The sequence below is a fragment of the Oncorhynchus clarkii genome, chromosome 6 (assembly GCF_045791955.1).
Source record: "Oncorhynchus clarkii lewisi isolate Uvic-CL-2024 chromosome 6, UVic_Ocla_1.0, whole genome shotgun sequence".
Taxonomy (NCBI): Eukaryota; Metazoa; Chordata; class Actinopteri; order Salmoniformes; family Salmonidae; genus Oncorhynchus; species Oncorhynchus clarkii.
Window position 1 is genome coordinate 55,926,651 of NC_092152.1, and position 22,033 is coordinate 55,948,683.

A 22,033-nucleotide genomic window follows, 5' to 3' on the forward strand; every position below is an offset into this window, starting at 1 on the left:
ATGCAATACAATTATTTTTAGTATTTTTGTTGTTAGGTTGTATCATATCGGGACAAAAGTGGTACTCTTTGCTCTGTCTGTAATCTATTTATTTCCGTATGTCCCCATTCCCCCCTAGAGAATGTTTGATGTGGTGTACCCCATGGCTTCTGATCAGCGGAGACACGTCAGCATCAACTCGGCCCGCTGGCTCCCAGAACCTGGCTTGGGGCTTGCATACGGTACCAACAAGGGAGACCTAGTCATCTGCAGACCTGTGTAAGTCTGCACTATGCACTCTATATACCTCTGTTTCTCTCTTTTTTGCCTTCCCTCTCGCACAGTGCAATCTGCCCCTGGCTTAGAGACCTAAGTTTGTCCTCACTACCTCTTCTCTCACTACCACAGTATGTTTAAATCAGGAGTGGCCTGTGGCTAGATTTCTCCCTAAGCACCTTTCTCTATATGTCAGGTATTTGTTTTACATTTGTACGGAAACAGTGAAAAACTAATAGCCAATTAGTGTGTATTCCCTCCCCGCTTTAGATATCCGTTTCTGTTGAGGACAAGAATCCCCTCATTTGTGTGGTTACCTAATGGCCCTTAAGAGGGTCCCAGTGCTCATGGCTTTAAAGCCTTTAGCATTCGGGAAGGCAGGCAGCAGCTCCCACCCACCCACGGCAGGCAGGCAGGCATGCAGGGCAGGGCAGGAAGAGTTGGATCGATGGAGCGCCCACTGACTTATTCAGCCAGCTGTCATCAGCTAAGTCAAGTCAGAGGAGCGTGTTCTCGCTCAAGTTCAAAAAGTTTTTCAGTTATGTTTTTCTCTGTTATGTCTGGCTTTCTGAAATACATTGTCTCGTGTTACAGAGGAAGGATGATTTGTTCTCTTTAGCCCCCGGGCCTGCATTGTTACTTCAAAGAACAAAAACTAGAACCAAGTTATCCAACACCAGTAAAATGCGCATTATGACCAAAAAATTACAAACCTTACTAACAGTGATAGTTAAATCTAGACAAATTATGTTATGTGATTTTGAAGAGGGAAATGTGGGAATTTTTAAACGTACCTAAAGACATTGCAATTAATCAACAGCCAAATTATCTCTAATTTATGTCAGTCATTTGAATGATCCGACCATAATCGTACCTTTACCCAGAGAGTCACTGTACGTGCAAGAGACACTTAAAACCACATCTGTATCATGAAGCCCTAATTGTGGTCTAACAAATACATGAATAGCGTTCCTACATACAGCACCACAGGTGCATAATAACCAAACAAACATCACAAGAGGATGAACACACACAGTGCTCCCCATGGACATACTGTACAGTATACCACTGCAGCATAGACTCCACATCCCTATTGGGGAAAGCCTATTATATCCCTCTGTGTTTACTAATGGTAGAAACAGTTGTGCTGCAATCAGTGGCTCATCTCCTACTACACTTGAGCAGGGATCATTAAAGAGGGAAATAAAGACCAGAACCCCAGGATGTGTTTGTGTTCTCTGGTCTCTTTTAATTTCCTGCGTTGTGTAAATTACATGATCAAACATGTCTACACGGGTCTATAGAAGGACCTTGTAAATGGCCAGACCTCATATAGCAGCACTACCAACAGCAACGATGCACACGGCTTCTTTCCTGCAGAAAGCTGCATTTGAATATCTGGCATCTCTCACATGTGTTGGCAGCGTGAGAAAAATGTTTTCTGATTTGCCCACAGGCAGGCTTCTGAGGTGAAGAGGCAGCTTCCTCGCTCTGTACGTATTGACGAGAACCCTGAAATCTTCTTCAATCAATTTTGTTTTTTCTTTTCCTACAATATTACATGTTCTGCTTGGATGAAAATCCTATTTAAGGCTGCTTGTTTAACTCGGAAGTGAACTTTCTTTATCCACATTTCAGTTTTACTGGTGATTTCCCTCCTAGCCAAAACAGCCGATCGATGGTGGCTAACTGCGTTCAGTTTGACATTTGAATCAGAGCAAACAATGATCATCAGCCATTTTGGGTGATCAACTGTTTAGGGGATTAGTCATTCAGTCTACCCTTTCTTTGATGATGACCATTAAATATGTGTTTCAACTACAGTCTACAGGTTTGTACTGATAGCCACCTTTTTACCTTGACCAAATACCATTTGAGTGGAAAAGTGGTCGCTTGCCCCACAAGTGGAGTATGGTCTAGCGGAGTTCTGTTGGTCATTGTGTGGTCAAAGTGACCTCTTTAGCGACAGAAGGCACTGGGACCAGTTGGGTAGCCTAATCAACCCATGAAAGCCTAATCGAACAGCGGCATTCTAACAGCAGCCTGTCAAACTCGGCTGTTACCCAGATGTCTCACCGTCTCTGGCTGTCTGATTTCTCAAGTTTAGTGGTCATCCCACACCAAAATGATTTTGCGGGATTTGGGTACCACTTGTTGTGGTTGTTTTCTATCGTTGGATTGATTTTTCAGCCCCGTAATTCAATTTTGCAAGCCTGGCTGTTGCAGCCTTTCTGTTTTATTATATAGAATAACAGCATGAAAAATAATGCAATGTAACTTTTTTTTATTCAAGCATGCTGTGCTATAAGCAGCTTTGCTTCGGAGCAGGGACGTGTTGTTGCTGATGAAACTGAAATGAGATCAGGACAGCGAGAGATAGTGGCCTTGTTTGGGAAATAGTCTCATAAAATAATAACTTTCCCCCTCTTGGTCCTAATACTGTCGATATTATTTCTTTATCTATCTCCTGAAATGTTGACCTAACTCCTACCATGTATTCTGCTCTTGGCAGCTTTTCTTGGATTGTATACTTGAACTTCCTTTCAGATTCACAGCTAGTGTGCTGGGAGTCTAAAATGTAAGCTTTTAACGTGCCAAATACTCTAATGGTACAGGTAGGAATTATAAATCAAATCAAAATAAATCAAATCAAATTGTATTTGTCACATGCGCCGAATACAACAGGTGTAGACCTTACAGTGAAATGCTTACTTACAAGCCCTTTACCAACAATGTAGTTTTAAGAAAAACACCAACAAAAAAACAAGTAAGGGATAAGAAAAACAAAGAATTAAGGAGCAGCAGTGTAGTAACCTGGTATTTGCTGCTAATGAAATAACTGATCCATACTCATAAGCGTTGTCGGTGCACAGATGTACAGCTTAATGAGAGACCTGTTGAGTCCAGATAAACCAGGAGAAAAGTCATTCATAGATTCAGTCGAGCTATTAAAAAATCACTTCAAACCCAGTGAGATAGTACAAAGATTCAAGTTTGATTCACGCATGAGAAAACCTATCGAATCAGTGGGGAAATATGTGGCTGAGTTGAGAACTAGCATTGGACTGTAGCTATGGGAATACATTATTGCAAATGCTAAGCGATCGGCTGGTGTGTGGGATTAACGATGACAGGATTCAAATACACTTGTTATCAGAGCCTAATCTCATGTTTGAGAATGCACTCAAACTGGCCCAGGCCATGGAGTCTGCGAATAGAAATGCACTGGATTTACAGGCAAGGGGCGCAACTGCGTGCCATACAATAAAAGAGAGCCGCTCTGAGCGCGTTGAATTTTAAATAACGGAAAGCCAATAGAGACTTATCGTTGCAAAGGCAAACACGCAGCGTTTGACTGTAAATTCAAACATGAAAAGTGTTATGCATGGGGGATAATAGGCCACATTGTGAGGGCGTGCCGCAATAAAAAAATATAAGTCACGGGCTGCAGAAAAGAGAACGGACAGAAAACCGAATACCTCCAGACGCTCTTGCCACCGCTCTAATCACGTGATAGAAAGTGAAAGTGAGTGCGCAGACGCAGAGCAAGCATTCTCAGTGTACAGGGGGGCGAATATGAAGAAGGCGAAGCCTTTCATTGTGGAAATGGGAATAAATGGATTGAAGGTACCGTTTGAACTCGACACAGGATGTCGTGTCACGCTGATGAACAGGTCTCAATTCTCTATGAAGTGGAAAAATGTTGAAGTGCCTCAACTGAGTGACACCCCCATTAAACTCAAAACGTACACAGGGGAGAAGATCACTGTGATTTGGAGTTGCTGATGTTCAAGTGGATATCAAGGACAAAAGACAAGTCTGCCTCTCTTAGTAGGGGAAGGTACTGGCCCCAGCTTACTAGGAAGAGGGTGGTTGGAGGAAATAAAATTGAACTGGGATGAAATCAAACATGTCACCACAGAGACATTGACACTACAGCAGGTGCTTTCAAAGCATGAGTGTGTTTTCAAAGAAGAGCTAGGGACATTAAAAGGGGTCCAAGCTACCATTCATGTTGCTGCTGATGCTACTCCCAGATTCTATAGGCCAAGATCAGTTCCATATGCCATGAAGCCTAAAGTGGATGTGGAAATTGACAGACTCTTAGCAGATTATATAATTATACCTGTCAAGTTTTCTGAGTGGGCAGCACCAGTTGTTCCTATACTAAAACCAGATGGTTCAATCAGATTATGCGGTGACTATAAACTGACTGTAAATAGAGTTTCCTCTCTGGAGAAGTACCCCAGACCCAAAATGGAGGATTTGCTTTCAACGTTAACCGGAGGGCAACAGTTCACAAACCTGGACATGAGTCACGCATATCAGCAAGTGCTAATGGTTAAAGCTTCACAGAAATACCTGACCATAAACACCCACAGAGGGATGTTTACCTATAAATTTCCAAAGAACAATGGAGGGAATTCTGCAGGGGATACCCACGGTAGGGGTTTACTTCGACGACATTCTTGTCATGGGACTCACGAAGGAGGAACATCTCAAACTTAGAGGAAGTTTTGAGGAGGATGGAGGACGTAGGATGTAGAGGAGCAAGTGTACACTGTTAGCTGAGGAAGTGCAGTACCTGGGTCACAAGGTGGATGCCAAGGGGTTACACACTGTCAAAGCTAAAGTGAGGGCTGTTGTGGAAGCTCCAGCTCCGACAAATGTTACAGAGCTGAAAGCCTATCTAGGCTTACTGAATTATTATATATAATCGCTTCCTCCCGAACCTCTCTACCCTCTTAGCTCCTCTACATCAACTGTTAAGGAAGGACGTGGCCTGGAAATGGTCAAAAAGACAGGAAGAAGCTTTTGTAAAGTCAAAGGTGTTACTGCAATCAGCTGAAGTGCTAGTGCACTTCTCAGCAGACAGAGATATCATCTTATCATGTGATGCCTCATCTTATGGTGTGGGTGCAGTGCTATCACACCGGATGGAGAATGGTGCAGAGAAACCTATTGGGTTCATGTCAAGAACATTGTCGCCAGCGGAGAAAAAAGTACTCTCAGCTGGACAAGGAAGGACTGGCTGTCATATTCGGAATACAGAGATTCCACAAGTGTTTATACGGGAGAACATTCACTATTGTGACCGACCATAAACCTCTGATCTCTCTGTTCCATGAACAAAAGCCAGTACCACAAATGGTCTCTCCAAGAGTTCAACGTTGGGCTGTGTTGCTCAGGGCCTAAGAGTACAGAATAATTTACAAACCAGGTAGATACCATGGGAATGCTGATGCTCTGAGTAGGCTGCCCGTTCCAGAAATCATCATTCAGGAAGAAGAAAATGACCAGGTTTTGATGATCGATGTGTTGGATGATGCACCGTTGAACACAGCACAAATCAGACAATGGACTTCAAAGGATGTGACTATCACAAGTGCATGCATTTATCCTGAAAGGATGGTCTACAGTGACAGAGCCTCAGATCACGCCTTACTACACTCCCCACTTGGTATTGAGTGTTCTAGATGGATGTGTTCTGTGGGGTTCAAGAGTAGTTATCCCACCACAAGGGTGGGGTATGCTACTGAAGTTGTTGCATCAGTCACATCCAGGTATGTCAAGAATGAAAGGCCTAGCGAGGTCATACGTCTGGTGGCCAAAGATGGAACACGATGTGGAAAATGAGGTTAGCCAGTGTGCAGAATGTCAGAGTAACAGGAAGTCATCCCGCACCCCACCGCGCCATTACATCCATGGGAATGGACGGGAAAACCGTTGACACGACTACATGTGGACTACGCTGGACCTTCCCTAGGAAAAATGTTCCTTGTGCATTCTAGCTACCATTGAGGATTGCTCAGGACCAGTATCCTATACTGTGATCATCGGAAGTAGACAAAGACTAAGGAGACACGTGGATCAGATCCGAGCTCGAATTCCAGTTCCATCCTGGGATCTGAATCAATTCTTAAACGAACAGGACAGGACATTGGAACGTTCCCCAGAGTTGCAGTTGGACAAACCACCTGAGACCAACAATGCTCAACTTCCTGAGACCAGCAGTCCGGGACGACCTCCTCCTGTGAAGTCTCCACAAAAGGACTTTGTTTCACCATCAAGGGGTGAAGATCTGGTGGCACCAGCTACGCCACCTCTGAGATGCTCTATTAGAGAGAGACGTCCGCCAGACTTTTTCAGATCAGATGTTTGAAAAAGTGTAAATAAGAAAATAGCTCAGAAAGGAATTAAGTTGGGTTATTAGCTTTAAAGGGGGGGAATGTAGTAATCTGGGATATTTATGTTTACCAATAGATGGCAGTATTGACTCAAGTTTGCTTCCCGCTATCCATAGCTATTTCTGATGTCTGCCTATATAACTGTGATTAAGAAAGCTTCAGGTAGCTTAAGCCAGGTGCATTAGAGAATGTAATTCTAAGTTACAATTAAATACTAAACTGTACTTACGTCTCATTAGTCATCAATCTAAGAAGCCTCTAAGGAGTAAATAACAATAGTGGGGCTATATACAGGGGGTGCAAACTTAATGAATGTGTTTGAGTTGTGCCTGGCCGTGCAGTCATGAGTGAACAGGGAGTACAGGACGGGACTGAGCACGCAGCCCTGAGGGGCCCCCGTGTTGAGGATCAGAGTGGAGGATGTGTTGTTACCTACCCTTACCACCTGGCGGCAGCCCGTCAGGAAGTCTAGGATGCATTTGCAGAGGGAGGTCTTGAGTCCCAGGGTCCTTAGCTTAGTGATGAGCTTTGAGGGCACTATGGTGTTGAATGCTGAGCTGTAGTCAATGAATAGTATTCTCACATAGGTGTTCCTTTTGTCCAGGTGGGAAAGGGCAGCGTGGAGTGCAATAGAGATTGCATCATCTGTAGATCTGTTGGTGCGGTATGCAAATTGGAATGGGTCTAAGGTTTCCAGGGATGATGATGGTGGTGATGTGAGCCATGACCGGCCTTTCAAAGCATTTCATGGCTACAGACGTGAGTGCTTCTGGTCGGTAGTCATTTAGGCAGGTTACCTTAGTGTTCTTGGGCACAGGGTCTATGGTGGTCTGCTTGAAACATGTTGGTATTACAGACCCAGACAGGGAGAGGTTTAAAATGTCAGTGAAGACACTTGCCAGTTGGTCAGTGCATGCTCGGAGTACACGTCCTGGTAATCCGTCTGCCCCAGCGGCCTTGTGAATGTTGACCTGTTTAAAGGTCTTACATCGGCTGCGGTGAGCGTGAACACACAATCATCCAGACCAGCTGATGCTCTCATGCATGTTTCAATGTTACATGCCTCAAAGCAAGCAATTCCTTGCTAGTTAGTACAGGGTCTATGTCAGGTTAACTGCGGACTTTGATTGGTTATCTGACTGGAACCAGGGTTTCACATGTACAGGTAAGGTACCTGAGGAAATCTATCCTCAAATTGATTATCCCGCTCCTGCTTCTCACTTTACACAGTGGATTTCTTACATTTGAAGCAGAAAATGTAGGGACTTGTAAACCAGATGCACACTCATGATATCCAGCACCTTCTCTCTCTCTAGTACTGTATGTGTATCATCATCATCATCATCATCCATCATCATCACACACACACATTGATATCCCATAAAAGCCTCTAACTGTAATGAGGTGGAGTGGTTCTGTGCCCGCCGGAGTTTGGAACAGCTGGAGAACTGGCCAGTCACCCAGAGACTGCTGGGTAAAGGAGCCCTGAGGAAGAGCTCTCATTATCCCTTTTATGGAGGCATTTTAAGACCTTTGGCAAAACAGTTGATGCTTCAGCTCTGGCGCATTCTAGTCCCAAACATCTTTGTCCAAACTGTCTCTATTCCAGTTCTTAGTGTTGTTCTAAGTGTGTTAAGGAGTTTCTAGCAAATCTGCACTCACTACAGCTGGATGTAGTACTGTACTTGCTAATGAACTTCATCTGCTACATATTATCCAAGACAGTGATGAATAAGCAAGCAGTTCCCATACCCAATTCCTGTCTCAGACTCAGGTTTGAGTCAAAATAACAGATGCATAACTTATGCATGTGCCTGTTTAATCTTCCTGGTGATATTTGCCGAGCTCAATTATAACACCCCCTGGATTTACACGTACACACAAACACACTTTAGGTTGGAGAGGCTGCCCGATGAGCAGTTTAGGGGCTTTAAGTTCCTTGCTCAAGGGAACATCAATGGTAGGTGGCACCTGAAGTATTGATGCCAGCAACCCTCTGGTTGCAATACTTACTCCCTGCCATCAGCCACGCTGAAGAAGCATCGGTGTCGGATTCATGCAAATGAGAGAAGACATGGATTGTCTTCCTCCTTTGGGGATTTCAGCAGGTCTCTTCTTCTGCCTGGTGTGCTTACTGTAAAGAGCCAAGGTAAAGCAGACAATCTGACAGGATTTGAAAGCAGTAGCATGTCAGGGGCCGCCGTTCCAGCGATTTAAGTGTCATGCATTCAATTTGTCTCTCAGATTATATTATTTTTGCCTGAGGGAGTGAGTGAAAAAAAAATATCCCCTCTTTCTCTCTCTCTCTCTCATCCATTTTTCCTTTCAGCACACCAGTCCATCAACTGCACTGGCTTACACACCAGAATATGGTCTTTGGAAATATACACATACTGTTTATCTACCCACCGGCGTGAGAACAGTCCTTATAAGATATCCACTTTTGTGCTATTGAAATTAATATCTTCCCAGTTTAATGCCTGCCAGCAGTTTTCCTAAATCCATGGTAACTACCCCAAAAAGAGTGCCATTGCTCAGTTTCTTATCAAGTATCTCATTTCCCTGTATCACACTTATTTTGATAAACGGTTGTAGTGGAAGGGTCGTTAAGTGTACATGATTTATCAGTGTCTCTCACAGGCTGCTGATTCGCTGACTCTGCTGCCTGTCCACTGATGCTGGGGATTAATGGAACATGGAAACTATTTTCCTCATTTCCTTCTAAGATGTAGCTGATGGACACATTTGAATGGTGCTGTCTTCACAGAAACCAACTGCTTGACTATCCCTAGCTATTCGATGTAACCTTGGTTTATGGAGCAGCTTGCATTCTCCCAACACTCAGGCCACATTACTATGTGGGTGTGACTTAAAGACATGCTCTGCAACTTTGGCGACGACTAAGTATTTTTTTAAACCTCTTGTTTAGGGCTGAATGTGACAATGTGTAGTTCATACATGCATAACCTATGAGCAGAACTACTGTTTTACCTAAATTAGCCACACAATCCCAATTTGTTTGAAAGCGACTGTTTTTCTGGAAACTGTGCTGTGCCCTTTTCCCTACATTTTCTCCTATGTGGGCCAGCCCCTTAGCAATTCGAGTTCTAGCCAATGAGCTTCAGCCCCTCGCCATTTGAGTGTCAGCTAGCAAGATTCAAAGCAAGAGAGTGCAATGTCCGCCATTTTCGCGACCACTTTTGGCTCGTGAGCGCTACTTTCAGAACTACTGCATAGCAATTATACAAAAGAGCCGAAGAATGTCTTTCAATCGAGTTTATAGTAGTAAGAACACATGTAGTGCTTTTCATTACTGTGTTATCACATAGATCTACGTAGGCAAAGATAATACATTTTAAAAATACAATAAAAATATACATTTAGAATCAAGGCAGGAAATAGCAGTAGTAGGCTAGGTGCTAAAAGGACTTTCCAGGTTAGGACTATAAGAAAGACAGTCTGTAGAAATGTGTTTTTAAGGCCCATATTAAACATTCTGATTGCACTGTTCAGATAAGGCTGCAGGAGGGCATGCGTTTTAAGGTGGTTGATGGTTGAGAACAGGATTCTGAGGTTAGCCTCGTTGTTCAAATCAAATTTATTTATTTATATAGCCCTTCGTACATCAGCTGATATCTCAAAGTGCTGTACAGAAACCCAGCCTAAAACCCCAAACAGCAAGCAATGCAGGTGTAGAAGCACGGTGGCTAGGAAAAACTCCCTAGAAAGGCCAAAACCTAGGAAGAAACCTAGAGAGGAACCAGGCTATGTGGGGTGGCCAGTCCTCTTCTGGCTGTGCCGGGTGGAGATTATAACAGAACATGGCCAAGATGTTCAAATGTTCATAAATGACCAGCATGGTTGAATAATAATAAGGCAGAACAGTTGAAACTGGAGCAGCAGCACGGCCAGGTGGACTGGGGACAGCAAGGAGTCATCATGTCAGGTAGTCCTGAGGCATGGTCCTAGGGCTCAGGTCCTCCGAAAGAGAGAGAGAATTAGAGAGAGCACACTTAAATTCACACAGGACACCGAATAGGACAGGAGAAGTACTCCAGATATAACAAACTGACCCGAGCCCCCCGACACATAAACTACTGCAGCATAAATACTGGAGGCTGAGACAGGAGGGTTCGATCATGGTTGACAGGTTGTTGTCAATCATGGTGGCGTAGAAGGCTGATCGTGCTGCTTTTAGGGCAGCAGAATAGCTTGCTTTGGTGGTCTTTGTAGGCCAGTAGATGGGTCGTGAAGCCGTCCTTCCTCCCAACGTTTCTCAAGCTTAAGGTCATGAGGCTTCGTTCTGCGCAGTTCATCAGTGAACCAGGGTGAAGAGTGTTGGAAAGTTACGGGAGCAATGATGTTCAGGGTATTACTCAGAGTGCTGTTGTACAGGTTGACCATGTCGTCGAGGGTCGCGAACTTGCATCAGACTCAAAAGTGGGCTGGATGTGTTAAGTTTCCTTAAATTGCAGAATTGAATGGCCCCCATTGGGCAGTGGAGCAGAGTGGGAGCATTCAGACCGTGTCACAGACTTGTGGTCAGATATACCAAGTTCGAGGACATCCCAAATCAGAGGCAGGGACATCTCCAGTGATAATGTATTGTGTGCTGACGGTTGTGGGTGGGGAACATTTACATGTTGCACATGATTTAGACTGCAAGTTGAGGAAGTCAGCCGCCATAGAGCACTTGGGTGAGTCAACATGGATTTTAAAGTCACCCAAAATGATAGTGTTGGAGAGGGTGGAGCATACAGAGGTTAATAGTTCACAGAACTCAGGAATTTAAAAAAAAAACTGTGCTTGTCTGGAGGGGATTGGGGGCTGTAAACAGGGATAACAAGTGAGAGGATTTGGTTGTTTACATTTAAAAGCAAGGCACTCAGACTGAAAATCAGCAACAGTCTGTGGGTTTTAAATAAAGCACTCTTTATAAAACAGTAAGGTCTCCACCACGGCCGTGGCTGTGTGCCTTTTCAATGTATTTATATCCAGGCGGCGCTGAAGCATTTACATAGTGAAAGTCCCCCCCTCTTTGTGCCATTTTTCAGTGATGCAGATCATGTCAAAATCATTGTCCGAGATCGTCACACAAAAGAGGCGACTTGTTAAGGATTGAAGATTGTAGAGTGCACAACGTCTGAAAACATTGGTGGAAACACTTTCATTGCATTTTGGTTGGTCCTCTGCCCTCTGTATGGACTGTATTGGCTTTGGGAGTGGGTGACGTAGTTTGCCTGAGGGTCAGCCTGCAGAAATGGCCCTTTATCACCTAACTCCGATACTCTCATTGTGAGTGCATACAATAGACTTTAGTTTGTTAATTAGTCTCCCACCGCCTCGTCGTCCTCACCATGTTGTCCGTAGGAGCCCGTATTGAAAGAGGCTGTTCTTCTGAGGATTTCTTCTGTATAGTAAATGAAGGTTGCTGCCATTTCAGAATCTTTTCATCCAGCCTTCGGTCGAGGAGATGAGGATCTAGAAAGATCTAGTTAGGCTGGTATTTGAATCCAAACCTATGCAGGTTCTAGCCAAATATGTTAACTAATTTAACGTCGATGATAAAAAACAACGAGGTTCTTATGTTCTATACTTGATAAGCTATCAAAAAAACGAAATGCTTCTCTTTAATTACTTGTTACTTTTATCTCTTATTCTTATCCATATTTTTTTGAAACTGCATTGTTGGTTAGGCGCTCGTAAGTAAGCATGTCACTAAGGTCTACACCTGTTTTATTCGGCGCATGTGTCTAATAACATTTTGATTTGATTTGTTAAAAACAATGCGCTTAAACACTTAAAAAATAATGATGGTTCATTTTGCAGGATTAATATACCAAGGCTACCTCTAGGTGCCATGGCAACCATGGAACTCCATTGCCATTCTGTCTCTGCTTCATAAGATTTAATCCAATCCTGCTGGACAGGAATGTTTTCGAGATGAATTTGAATGTCTTCAGGTTATTTTATGGTTCAACACCAATTGAACAGACACTTATTGGTAAGATTCTCAGACCAGAGCAGTATTATGAAAACGATCTCAACTGTTCCACTGCAATTATTTAAATTGTATTTATACTCTACCCCGAAGATAGCCGGAGTGCATGCCCTGAATTGATTTTTTTTTATCAGATTAAATCATAATTGTGGATGCATCCAGGTCTGACAACCTCCCTCAGTCAACATGAGGGACTACAGATTTGTCATCTTAATGCTGGGGACCATTGTGAGGAATCTGCTTGTACTGTACATCCTTTTTTGATTGGTTTGAAATACTGAAATACTTGGTTTGAAAGCTTTAGCATATCCTGCTGTATAGGTCTGACATGACGAGTGGAACATTGTAACTTAACGTTTTTAGTTCTCTGATTTAACATACAAATATGACCAAATGATGAAACATGAGCAACAACATGACAGTAATGACTCATTGTACAAGGTCCCTCTCTCTTTCCTTCTCTTTGTTTCTTTCTCTCCCTCTCTCTCTACTTCATCTCTCCCCTCTAGAGATGCCCAGTCAGACGGAGACGGCCCCGCTGAGCACAGTGAGCCCATATTTGCTGTCAACAACAATCGAGGCAGTGGTACCGGTGGGAGCCGCGATAGAGAGCGACCAGGGTGAGAATTGGCTGGGGCAGGCCTTTGAGGATGGTGTGTGTGAGAACACTAGTTAGGCATATGTGGCTTTCAGAGAAGGGGGATGTGCAAGTAGATTATTTTTTTTTCTTCAATGGCGATATGAAAGTCTTCTGTCTAGCAGGCATTCTCTGAACTGTGTTTACACGCTAGTTCTGTGTGTTGACATTGGACTCTCCCCTTTTGCTCACAACAATACCTTTATTTTCAACAAAATGCAATGACAAAGCTAGTCTCATACACACACACTTACATCCATGTGGCCTTTATCAACATGTGCCACGTGGCTGTGTTTTGCAGGAGCAGCAGGGCCCCCTTGAGGTCTGAAAGGGACATGAGACTTATGAACGCCATCGGTCTCCAGCCCCGTCATCCTACCCCCGTTGTGACCTCACAAGGCACACAGACACCCGTCCTACGTCTTCAGAATGCCGAAACACAGACTGATCAAGAGCCACAGGTTCCCAGTACCTCCCGGGCCTCCCAAGCAACAAACAGTACATCTACCTATATCTATACCCATCTCGCTCTCCCCCCAATCCCTCCAGTATTTACCCTCTCTACTAGATCTACAATGCCTTTGGAAAGTATTCAGACTCTTTGACTTTATACACATTTTGTTACTTTACAGACTTACTCTAAAATGGATTAAATAAATTAAAATCCTTAGCAATCTACACACATTATTACTCCATAATGAAGAAGTCAAAACAGGCTTTTCAAATGTTTTGCTAATTTATACAAATAGAAAAAACAGAAATACTTTATTTACGTAAGTATTCAGACTCTTTGCTATGAAATGTGAAATTGAGCTCAGGTGCACCCTTTTTCCATTGATCATCCTTGAGATGTTTCTACAACAAGAGTCCACCTGTGGTAAATTCAATTGATTGGACATGATTTAGAAAGGTCCACACCTGTCTATATCAGGTCGAATGGTTGGCAGTGCATGTCAGAGCAAAAACCAAACCAAGAGGTTGAAGGAGTAGAGCTCCGAGACAGGATTGTATCTAGGCATAGATCTGGGGAAGGGTACCAAAAAAATGTATGCAGCGTTGAAGGTCCCCAAAAACACAGTGGCCTCCATCATTCTTAAATGGAAGAAGTTTGGAACCACCAAGACTCTTCAAAAGAGCTGGTCACCTGGCCAAACTGAGCAATTGGGGGAGTAGGGCCTTGGTCAGGGAGGTGACCAAGAACCTGATGGTCACTCAGACAGCGCTCTAGAGTTCTTCTGTGGAGATGGGAGAACCTTCCAGAAGGACAACCATCTCTGCAGCACTCCACCAATCAGGCCTTTATGGTAGAGTGGCCAGACGGAAGCCACCCCTCAGTAAAAGGCACATGACAGCCCGCTTGGAGTTTGCCAAAAGGCACCTAAAGACTCTCAGACCATGAGAAACAACATTCTCTGGTCTAATGAAACCAAGATTGAACTCTTTGGCCTGAATGCCAAGCATCACGTCTGGAGGAATCCTGGCACCATCTCTACTGTGAAGTATGGTGGTGGCAAGCGTCATGCTGTGGGGATGTGTTTCAGCGGCAGGGACTGGGAGACTAGTCAGATTTGAGGCAAAGATGAACGGAGCAAAGTACAGAGAGATCCATGATGAAAACTTGCTCCAGAGTGCACAGGACCTCAGACTCGGGTGAAGGTTCAACTTCCTACAGGTCTACGACCCTAAGCGCACAGCCAAGACAACGCAGGAGTGGCTTCGTGACAAGTCTCTGAATGTCCTTGAGTGGCCCAGCCAGAGCCCAAACTTGATCCCCATCAGACATCTCTGGAAATAGCTGTGCAGCGACGCTCCCCATCCAACCTGACAGAGCTTGAGAGGATCTGCAGAGAAGATGTGGTGTGCCAAGCTTGTAGCGTCATAACCAAGAGGTCTCGATGCTGTAATCGCTGCCAAAGGTGCTTTAACAAAGTACTGAATAATGTGTCTGAATACTTATGTAAATGTGATATTTCAGTTTTTTATTTTAAAAGAATTAGCAAAAAAATCTAAAAACCTCTTTTTGTTTTGTCATTATGGGGTATTGTGGGTGGGTGGGTGGATTGAAGAAAATGTTTAGAATAAGGCTGTAACCTAATAAAATGTGGAAAAAGTCAAGGGGTCTGAATACTTTCCGAAGGCAATGTACATCGTTTTCATAATACTGAGCTGTTCAACTATGTAATGTCTTAACGGGTAAGTCTGGTTAAATCGCCATCAAATTAATCCCAGAACTATTTAATATTCTAAACACAATATGCAGAGAGCCCAAGGCTCCCCTCAGGCATATTGTAAGGACTTTCACAAATGAGTAATTGACAAATTTTCAGGATGATACTTTCATTAATTGAGCGAGTGAACCGTGGAAATCGGGTTCCATTTTACTGCACAACACAACAGTACTTCTACAATGGCTGTTTTTTTTTCATTAATGGGGAATTTGTTCCTTGTTGCTGTCAGGAAATACAACCTGGCAAATTAGTAGCGTCATAATTTAATTAACTTTTTATGGAATCCTTTTCATTTGGCATTTAAGACTAATTGCAATCAGTGAACAACCTCCTTGACCTCATTCCATACAGAGCTAGTTAGAGGTACATTTAGTTAGAGGTACATTTCACAATTTTTCAACTTCATATTCATAATCTCCAGCACCACCCCAACATCAACACACTGTATGTGAAAGTGGCGTTTCTATATTTTGGGGTCAAAAAAGATAGAGGAAGATGGTGTGTTTTCAATGACATCATCGACCAATTAGTAGGCAATGCCTTCTCATTATTGGTTAAATTCACATGATGCACATCAATGATGTCATTGGAAATACGTATACTTCCTCTCTTTACTACAAAACAGAAACGCGGCATTTTCACACATGATGGGGTGGTGGTGGAGATAATCAATGTGAAGTAAAGAAAAAAAAAAGAGGTGAAATTGCCCTTTTTAAGACGCCAACCTCTTAATTGCCCTTGGTTCCTAAGTCAGGTGAAGTGGATCATTACTTGTCTGTTGTCCCAGTGGTAATATAGCAATACCAATTACCCCCCATCTCTGCATTAACTGTCTTAGTAACAGATCACAGAAATAGATGTTGTGATATTGGGTCTCGTCCAAAACCCGTCTCTTGGGGCACTGAAATATAATTTTCATTACTGTATCTTCATGTTTCCCAGTGGCACATCTGGGAACGTAAGTGCTATCAGAGAAAATAAGACCTGCATAGTACACTTCTGTGTCTCTGGGCTTTATAAGGTTCTATCTAAAGGGGTTTAGACTCAATTTCATAGAAGTCAATATCCACAAACAGAGCACCAGAGTCCATTTTGGCTCAGCTGGAATGTTGTACACAATACATTATGTTGCGAGAGCATTAGCACAACTCCATTATACTAATTACAAATGAATGATTGAAACAATAAACACCTGGCGAGAAATCGAAAACGGGCTCTCATGCCCAGCCTTTGCAATCAAGGCCCTTTCACCTTTCATCCAATCGGATCCAGCACTTACCATTTATCTCTGTTTCTACTCCCCTATTGTTGTTGTTAATGTACCAATGGCTGGTATAATGATTATATAGCATAGCAAGGGGATAGAGAGACACTGTGCTGTATGTAGGAGTGTACTAACTGTACCTCACTTGACCTCACTGACCGTGTGTGTGTGTGTTCATTCTGCCATGGTCCTCGGGTTGAGCTATGAGAGGATTTTCTGACAGGTGTCCAGGAGTTAGATGGTAATAAAGGTTGATTGCTTTGACTCCAACCCGCCGCCCTTCAAAAGTTGACTGCTCAGACTCCACACTCCACATTTCTCCATTGAAAATGTGCCTATTTCTTGAAGACTTGAATCTTTTTTTACCTTTATTTAACCTTTTGTTTAACTAGGCATGTCAGTTAAGAATTCTTATTTACAATGACGGCCTACCCCCAGCCAAACCTTGACGACAGGGGCCAATTGTGTGCCGCCCTATTGGACTCCCAATCACGGCCGGATGTGATACAGCCTGGATTTGAACAAGGGACTGACCTCTTGCACTGAGTTGCAGTGTCTTAGACCGCTGCGCCACTCGGAAGCCCAAATATATAAGAAACACTGAAGAAGGTGAAACACTAAGAGTTCTACTTCCTTACTCAAACCTGAAGTTAGGTTTCATAATATCGAATATTATCTGATATATAAATTCAGCAAAAAAAGAAACGTCCGCTCACTGTCAACTGTTTTATTTTCAGCAAATGTAACATGTGTAAATATTTGTATGAACATAAGATTCAACAACTGAGACAAACTGAAATAAGTTCCACAGACATGTGACTAACAGAAATTGAATAATGTGTCCCTGAACAAAGGGGGGGTCAAAATAAAAAAGTAACAGTCAGTATCTGGTGTGGCCACCAGCTGCATTAAGTACAGCAGTGCATCTCCTCATGGACCGCACCAGATTTGCCAGTTCTTGCTGTGAGATGTTACCCCACTCTTCCACCAAGGCACCTGCAAGTTCCTATACATTTCTGAGGGGAATGGCCCTAGCCCTCACCTTCCGATCCAACAAGTCCCAGACGTGCTCAATATGATTGAGATCCGGGCTCTTCGCTGGCCATGGCAGAACACTGACATTCCTGTCTTGCAGGAAATCACACACAGAACGAGCAGTATGGCTGGTGGCATTTTCATGTCAGGATGAGCCTGCAGGAAGGGTACCACATGAGGGAGGAGGATGTCTTCCCTGTAACGCACAGAGATTGCCTGCAATGACAACAAGCTCAGTCCGATGATTGCTGTGACACACTGCCCCAGACCATGACTGACCCTCCGCCTCCAAATCGATCCCGCTCCAGAGTACAGGCCTGGGTGTAACGCTCATTCCATCAATGATAAATTCGAATCCGACAATCACCCCTGGTGAGACAGAACCGCGACTCGTCAGTGAAGAGTACTTTTTGCTAGTCCTGCCTGGTCCAGCGACTTTTGGTTTTTGTGCCCATAGGCGATGTTGTTGGCGGTGATGTTTGGTGAGGACCTGCCTTACAACAGACCTACAAGCCCTCAGTCCAGCCTCTCGCGGACAGTCTGAGCACTGATGGAGGGACTGTTCGTTCCTGGTGTAACTCGGTCAGTTGTTGTTGCCATCCTGTACCTGTCCCGCAGGTGTGATGTTCGGCTGTACTGATCCTGTGCAGGTGTTGTTACACGTGGTCTGCCACTACGAGGACGATCAGCTGTCCGTCCTGTCTCCCAGTAGCACTGTCTTAGGCGTCTCACAGTACAGACATCTGCAGTCCTCATGCCTCCTTGCAGCATGCTTAAGACACGTTCACGTAGATGATCAGGGAACATGGGCATCTTTCTTTTGGTGTTTTTCAGAGTCAGTAGAGAGGCCTCTTTAGTGTCCTATGTTTTCATAACTGTGACCTTAATTGCCTACCGTCTGTAAGCTGTTAGTGTCTTAACAACCGTTCCACAGGTGCATGCTCATTAATTGTTTATGGTTCATTGAACAGTTGTTAAACCCTTTACTATGAAGATCTGTGAAGTGGATTTTTCTGAATTATCTTTGAAAGACAGGGTCCTGAAAAAGGGACGTTTCTTTTTTTGCTGAGTTTATTATCCAAGCAGTTTTCAGAATGGTAGATGGACGTATTGTATGCAAGTTGTGTATTTGCCAATTTTCCCCTAAAATGATGGCGGTACAAAACACCACTATCAGGATGCCTAATATTACTCATCACATAGAAAAGGCTTTTAATGAGTAAAACCTGAATTTATTCATCATAATAATATTGCTGTGGGTGGGAAAATAACTAGGTCAATCATTACATCATAAATAGTCCCCAACAAATGGACAACTTTGCAATTGCATTTGCGCTGTTATACAATGAGCCTGGTGCAAAGGGAAGTTTATATTTACGTATCATTCGGATCTGAATCATCCATCCTCATACTGTGGGCTGGCTGGTTTGACTAATCGGCATCTCCATGGCTGTGATGCCTTAAGTGACTCTTCAGCCGCCCTCTCCAGCGCATGGCTGATGGAGTGTTGCCGTTGGGAGAGAGAGAGCAGGCATTGGGGACGCGCCTCCGCACATCGCATTGAATTCGTAACGGCACACTCCTCAGGCCCAACTCTTGTTCAGCAAGTTGTATTCAAGCATTGCTCGACGTGTTCATTTGAAATGGATTAGCAGCACTGTTGTGAGAAGATGATCGCATGTTATGATTATAGAGTCACTACACACCTACAGTATTTATGCCTTGGCAGTCGAGCCTTTGTACTTCAAATAACACCTGGCTCAAAGAACACTCGGCATGACTCTTGCCTAGTGTCTTACTTTAACTTTTGTGTAAGGCCTAATGTGTCATTTTAGTTAAGTAATTCTGATTTAGCGTATTCCCGAAAGCCCGCTGTATTGAAGGATCCCCAAAAAATAATCCAACCAGCACCTCTGTTACACCCACCCACCTGGCAAAGTGACTTTAGCCAATCTTCTGTTTGAGTTGAGTCCCCTCCAGCCAGCCAGACACCCTGCGTTTTGTGTAGAGGAGAGTGTTAAATACAAGGTGACACTTCCCACATGCTTTCATTAAGGCAGCGACACACCTCGGAGAGCCCTAATGTCCCGCTGGGGTCATGTAAATCAGCCGCCCTCAATCTGGCAGGACAGTGATAAAGCTAAAGCACCTGAGTTGCATTATTAGGCCAAGTTATAATTGATCCCCCGGGGAGAGAGAAGGGAGAGCCAGAGACACTATAGGAAATGCTCAGCGCTTGTCCTCCTCATGTACCTATAGAGGCCGTGTCGTTGCGGAGGCGACTTTCCCTCAACACCTTCGGTATTTATGGGCCACGCTTGGGAGATGACACAGGGCAGAGCAATAAAGGAGACGCTCTCTTACTCCACGTAAAGATGATTTAAATGGAGCCTCCCGCTGTTCGATGGGGATATGGAGAATAGACTAGATATTTGACTAATCAACAGTAGCAATAGAGGACGCCCAGGACTTAGCATTTACTATCAGGGTCCTCAAGAAACCCCTCCAGTTTAATGACTGGAAACTTTGTTTATAGAAAAGTTTGTAATAATTACACAGGTTATACATGTGTGGGGTTAGGGATTTTACATTTTTATGGTTTGAATGAGAATCATCTTAGATCTGAAACTTCCCCGTACAGTTTTTGTAATGTACATGGTTTATTTCTTTGTGGTTAACCAACCAAGGCTTGTCTGTCATCTAGGAAGCGTCATTAAGATATATGGGTGGAATCCATCACTGAAGACATCACTTCTAAGGCAAAAATCTTAAATGGATTTGTGTCTGTCAAGCTACTGTGGGAAAACCTCCACTCTAAAAAGGTTCTGCAGTTCAGTGTGCAGGTGGACAGGTGACTGACACAGAGAGTGCTACTCTCACAGCCTCTGGCCTTGTGGTGTCAAACAGTCAGATAGAATGCCACCCACTGACAGGTCTTATATCCAATTCCCTGATGCCATACGAGTTTCAGTATAATCCTCTAGCCTTGTCAGTCTCTGGTTTGATTGGATCTAGAGGTGAAAATAGTCATGCCAATATTCACCTTTTGATGTCACAATCAGATATCCATTATTTTGGTGGTGTGAGAATACATTTTACTAGTCCAATTTTACATGTGATGGACGTTGTAGCGTTTTATTTTACACACTCCTCGCCCACTCTCCTCACCGGGAGACGGGCAGCCACCCAATGCAGGCTTTCATCTCTCCACCTCGCAGATGGAGCAACAAAATACTGCACTAATCCGATTCCTCTCCCCCTCACTGAGACTAAACATTTCTTTAGGAAGCATGTTTGAGGGATATGGTTCAACATAGAACAGGTTTCTCCTAAATTCTATTTACTCTGAGTAAATCTATATTTCTACAAATATATCATTGTACAGAGTACTACACTCAGTACCGATCTCCAGTATCTCTTTGAGGTATGTTTTTTTTGGTACAGATCACCTTGAAGAATTCCCTTAATTCACAATGAGCTTGTATTTGGAGGATTTGAATGAGTTTGAGTGTTTACCTGGGTCAACAGTTGTAATCTGACTGGATGTAGTTTTACTCTTACATAATGAACATAAGATTCTGTTGGTGTCACCAAGTCACGCATGTTTTCTGAAGTACACTGCTCCAAAAAATAAACGGAACACTAAAATAACACATCCTAGATCTGAATGAATGAAATATTCTTATTAAATACTTTTTTCTTTACATAGTTGAATGTGCTGACAACAAAATCACACAAAAATGATCAATGGAAATCAAATTTATCAACCCATGGAGGTCTGGATTTGGAGCCACACTCAAAATTAAAGTGGAAAACCACACTACAGGCTGATCCAACTTTGATGTAATGTCCTTACAACAAGCCAAAATGAGGCTCAGTAGTGTGTGTGGCCTCCACGTGCCTGTATGACCTCCCTACAATGCCTGGGCATGCTCCTGATGAGGTGGCGGATGGTCTCCTGAGGGATCTCCTCCCAGACCTGGACTAAAGCATCCGCCAACTCCTGGACAATCTGTGGTGCAACGTGGCTGGGGGATGGTGCGAGACATGATGTCCCAGATGTGCTCAATTGGATTCAGGTCTGGGGAACGGGCGGGCCAGTCCATAGCATCAATGCCTTCCTCTTGCAGGAACTGCTGACACACTCCAGCCACATGAGGTCTAGCATTGTCTTGCATTAGGAGGAACCCAGGGCCAACCGCACCAGCATATGGTCTCACAAGGGGTCTGAGGATCTCATCTCGGTACCTAATGGCAGTCAGGCTACCTCTGACGAGCACATGGAGGGCTGTGCGGCCCCCCAAAGAAATGTCACCCCACACCATGACTGACCCACCGCCAATCCGGTCATGCTGGAGGATGTTGCAGGCAGCAGAACTTTCTCCACGGCGTCTCCAGACTCTGTCACGTCTGTCACGTGCTCAG

At 43.8% G+C, this 22,033-nt stretch overlaps 1 protein-coding gene across 3 annotated transcripts in view; it reads left to right on the plus strand.

Moving 5' to 3' along the window:
• LOC139411310 (activating molecule in BECN1-regulated autophagy protein 1A-like) overlaps positions 1-22,033 on the plus strand; it is a 99,869-nt gene that overhangs the window by 67,397 nt on the left and 10,439 nt on the right. For all 3 annotated transcript variants that reach the window (XM_071157469.1, XM_071157471.1, XM_071157470.1), the window contains exons 15-17: positions 119-258; positions 12,954-13,064; positions 13,383-13,579. In XM_071157469.1, coding sequence (XP_071013570.1) covers positions 119-258; positions 12,954-13,064; positions 13,383-13,579 — 448 coding nt within the window. The remainder of the gene's footprint in view (positions 1-118; positions 259-12,953; positions 13,065-13,382; positions 13,580-22,033) is intronic.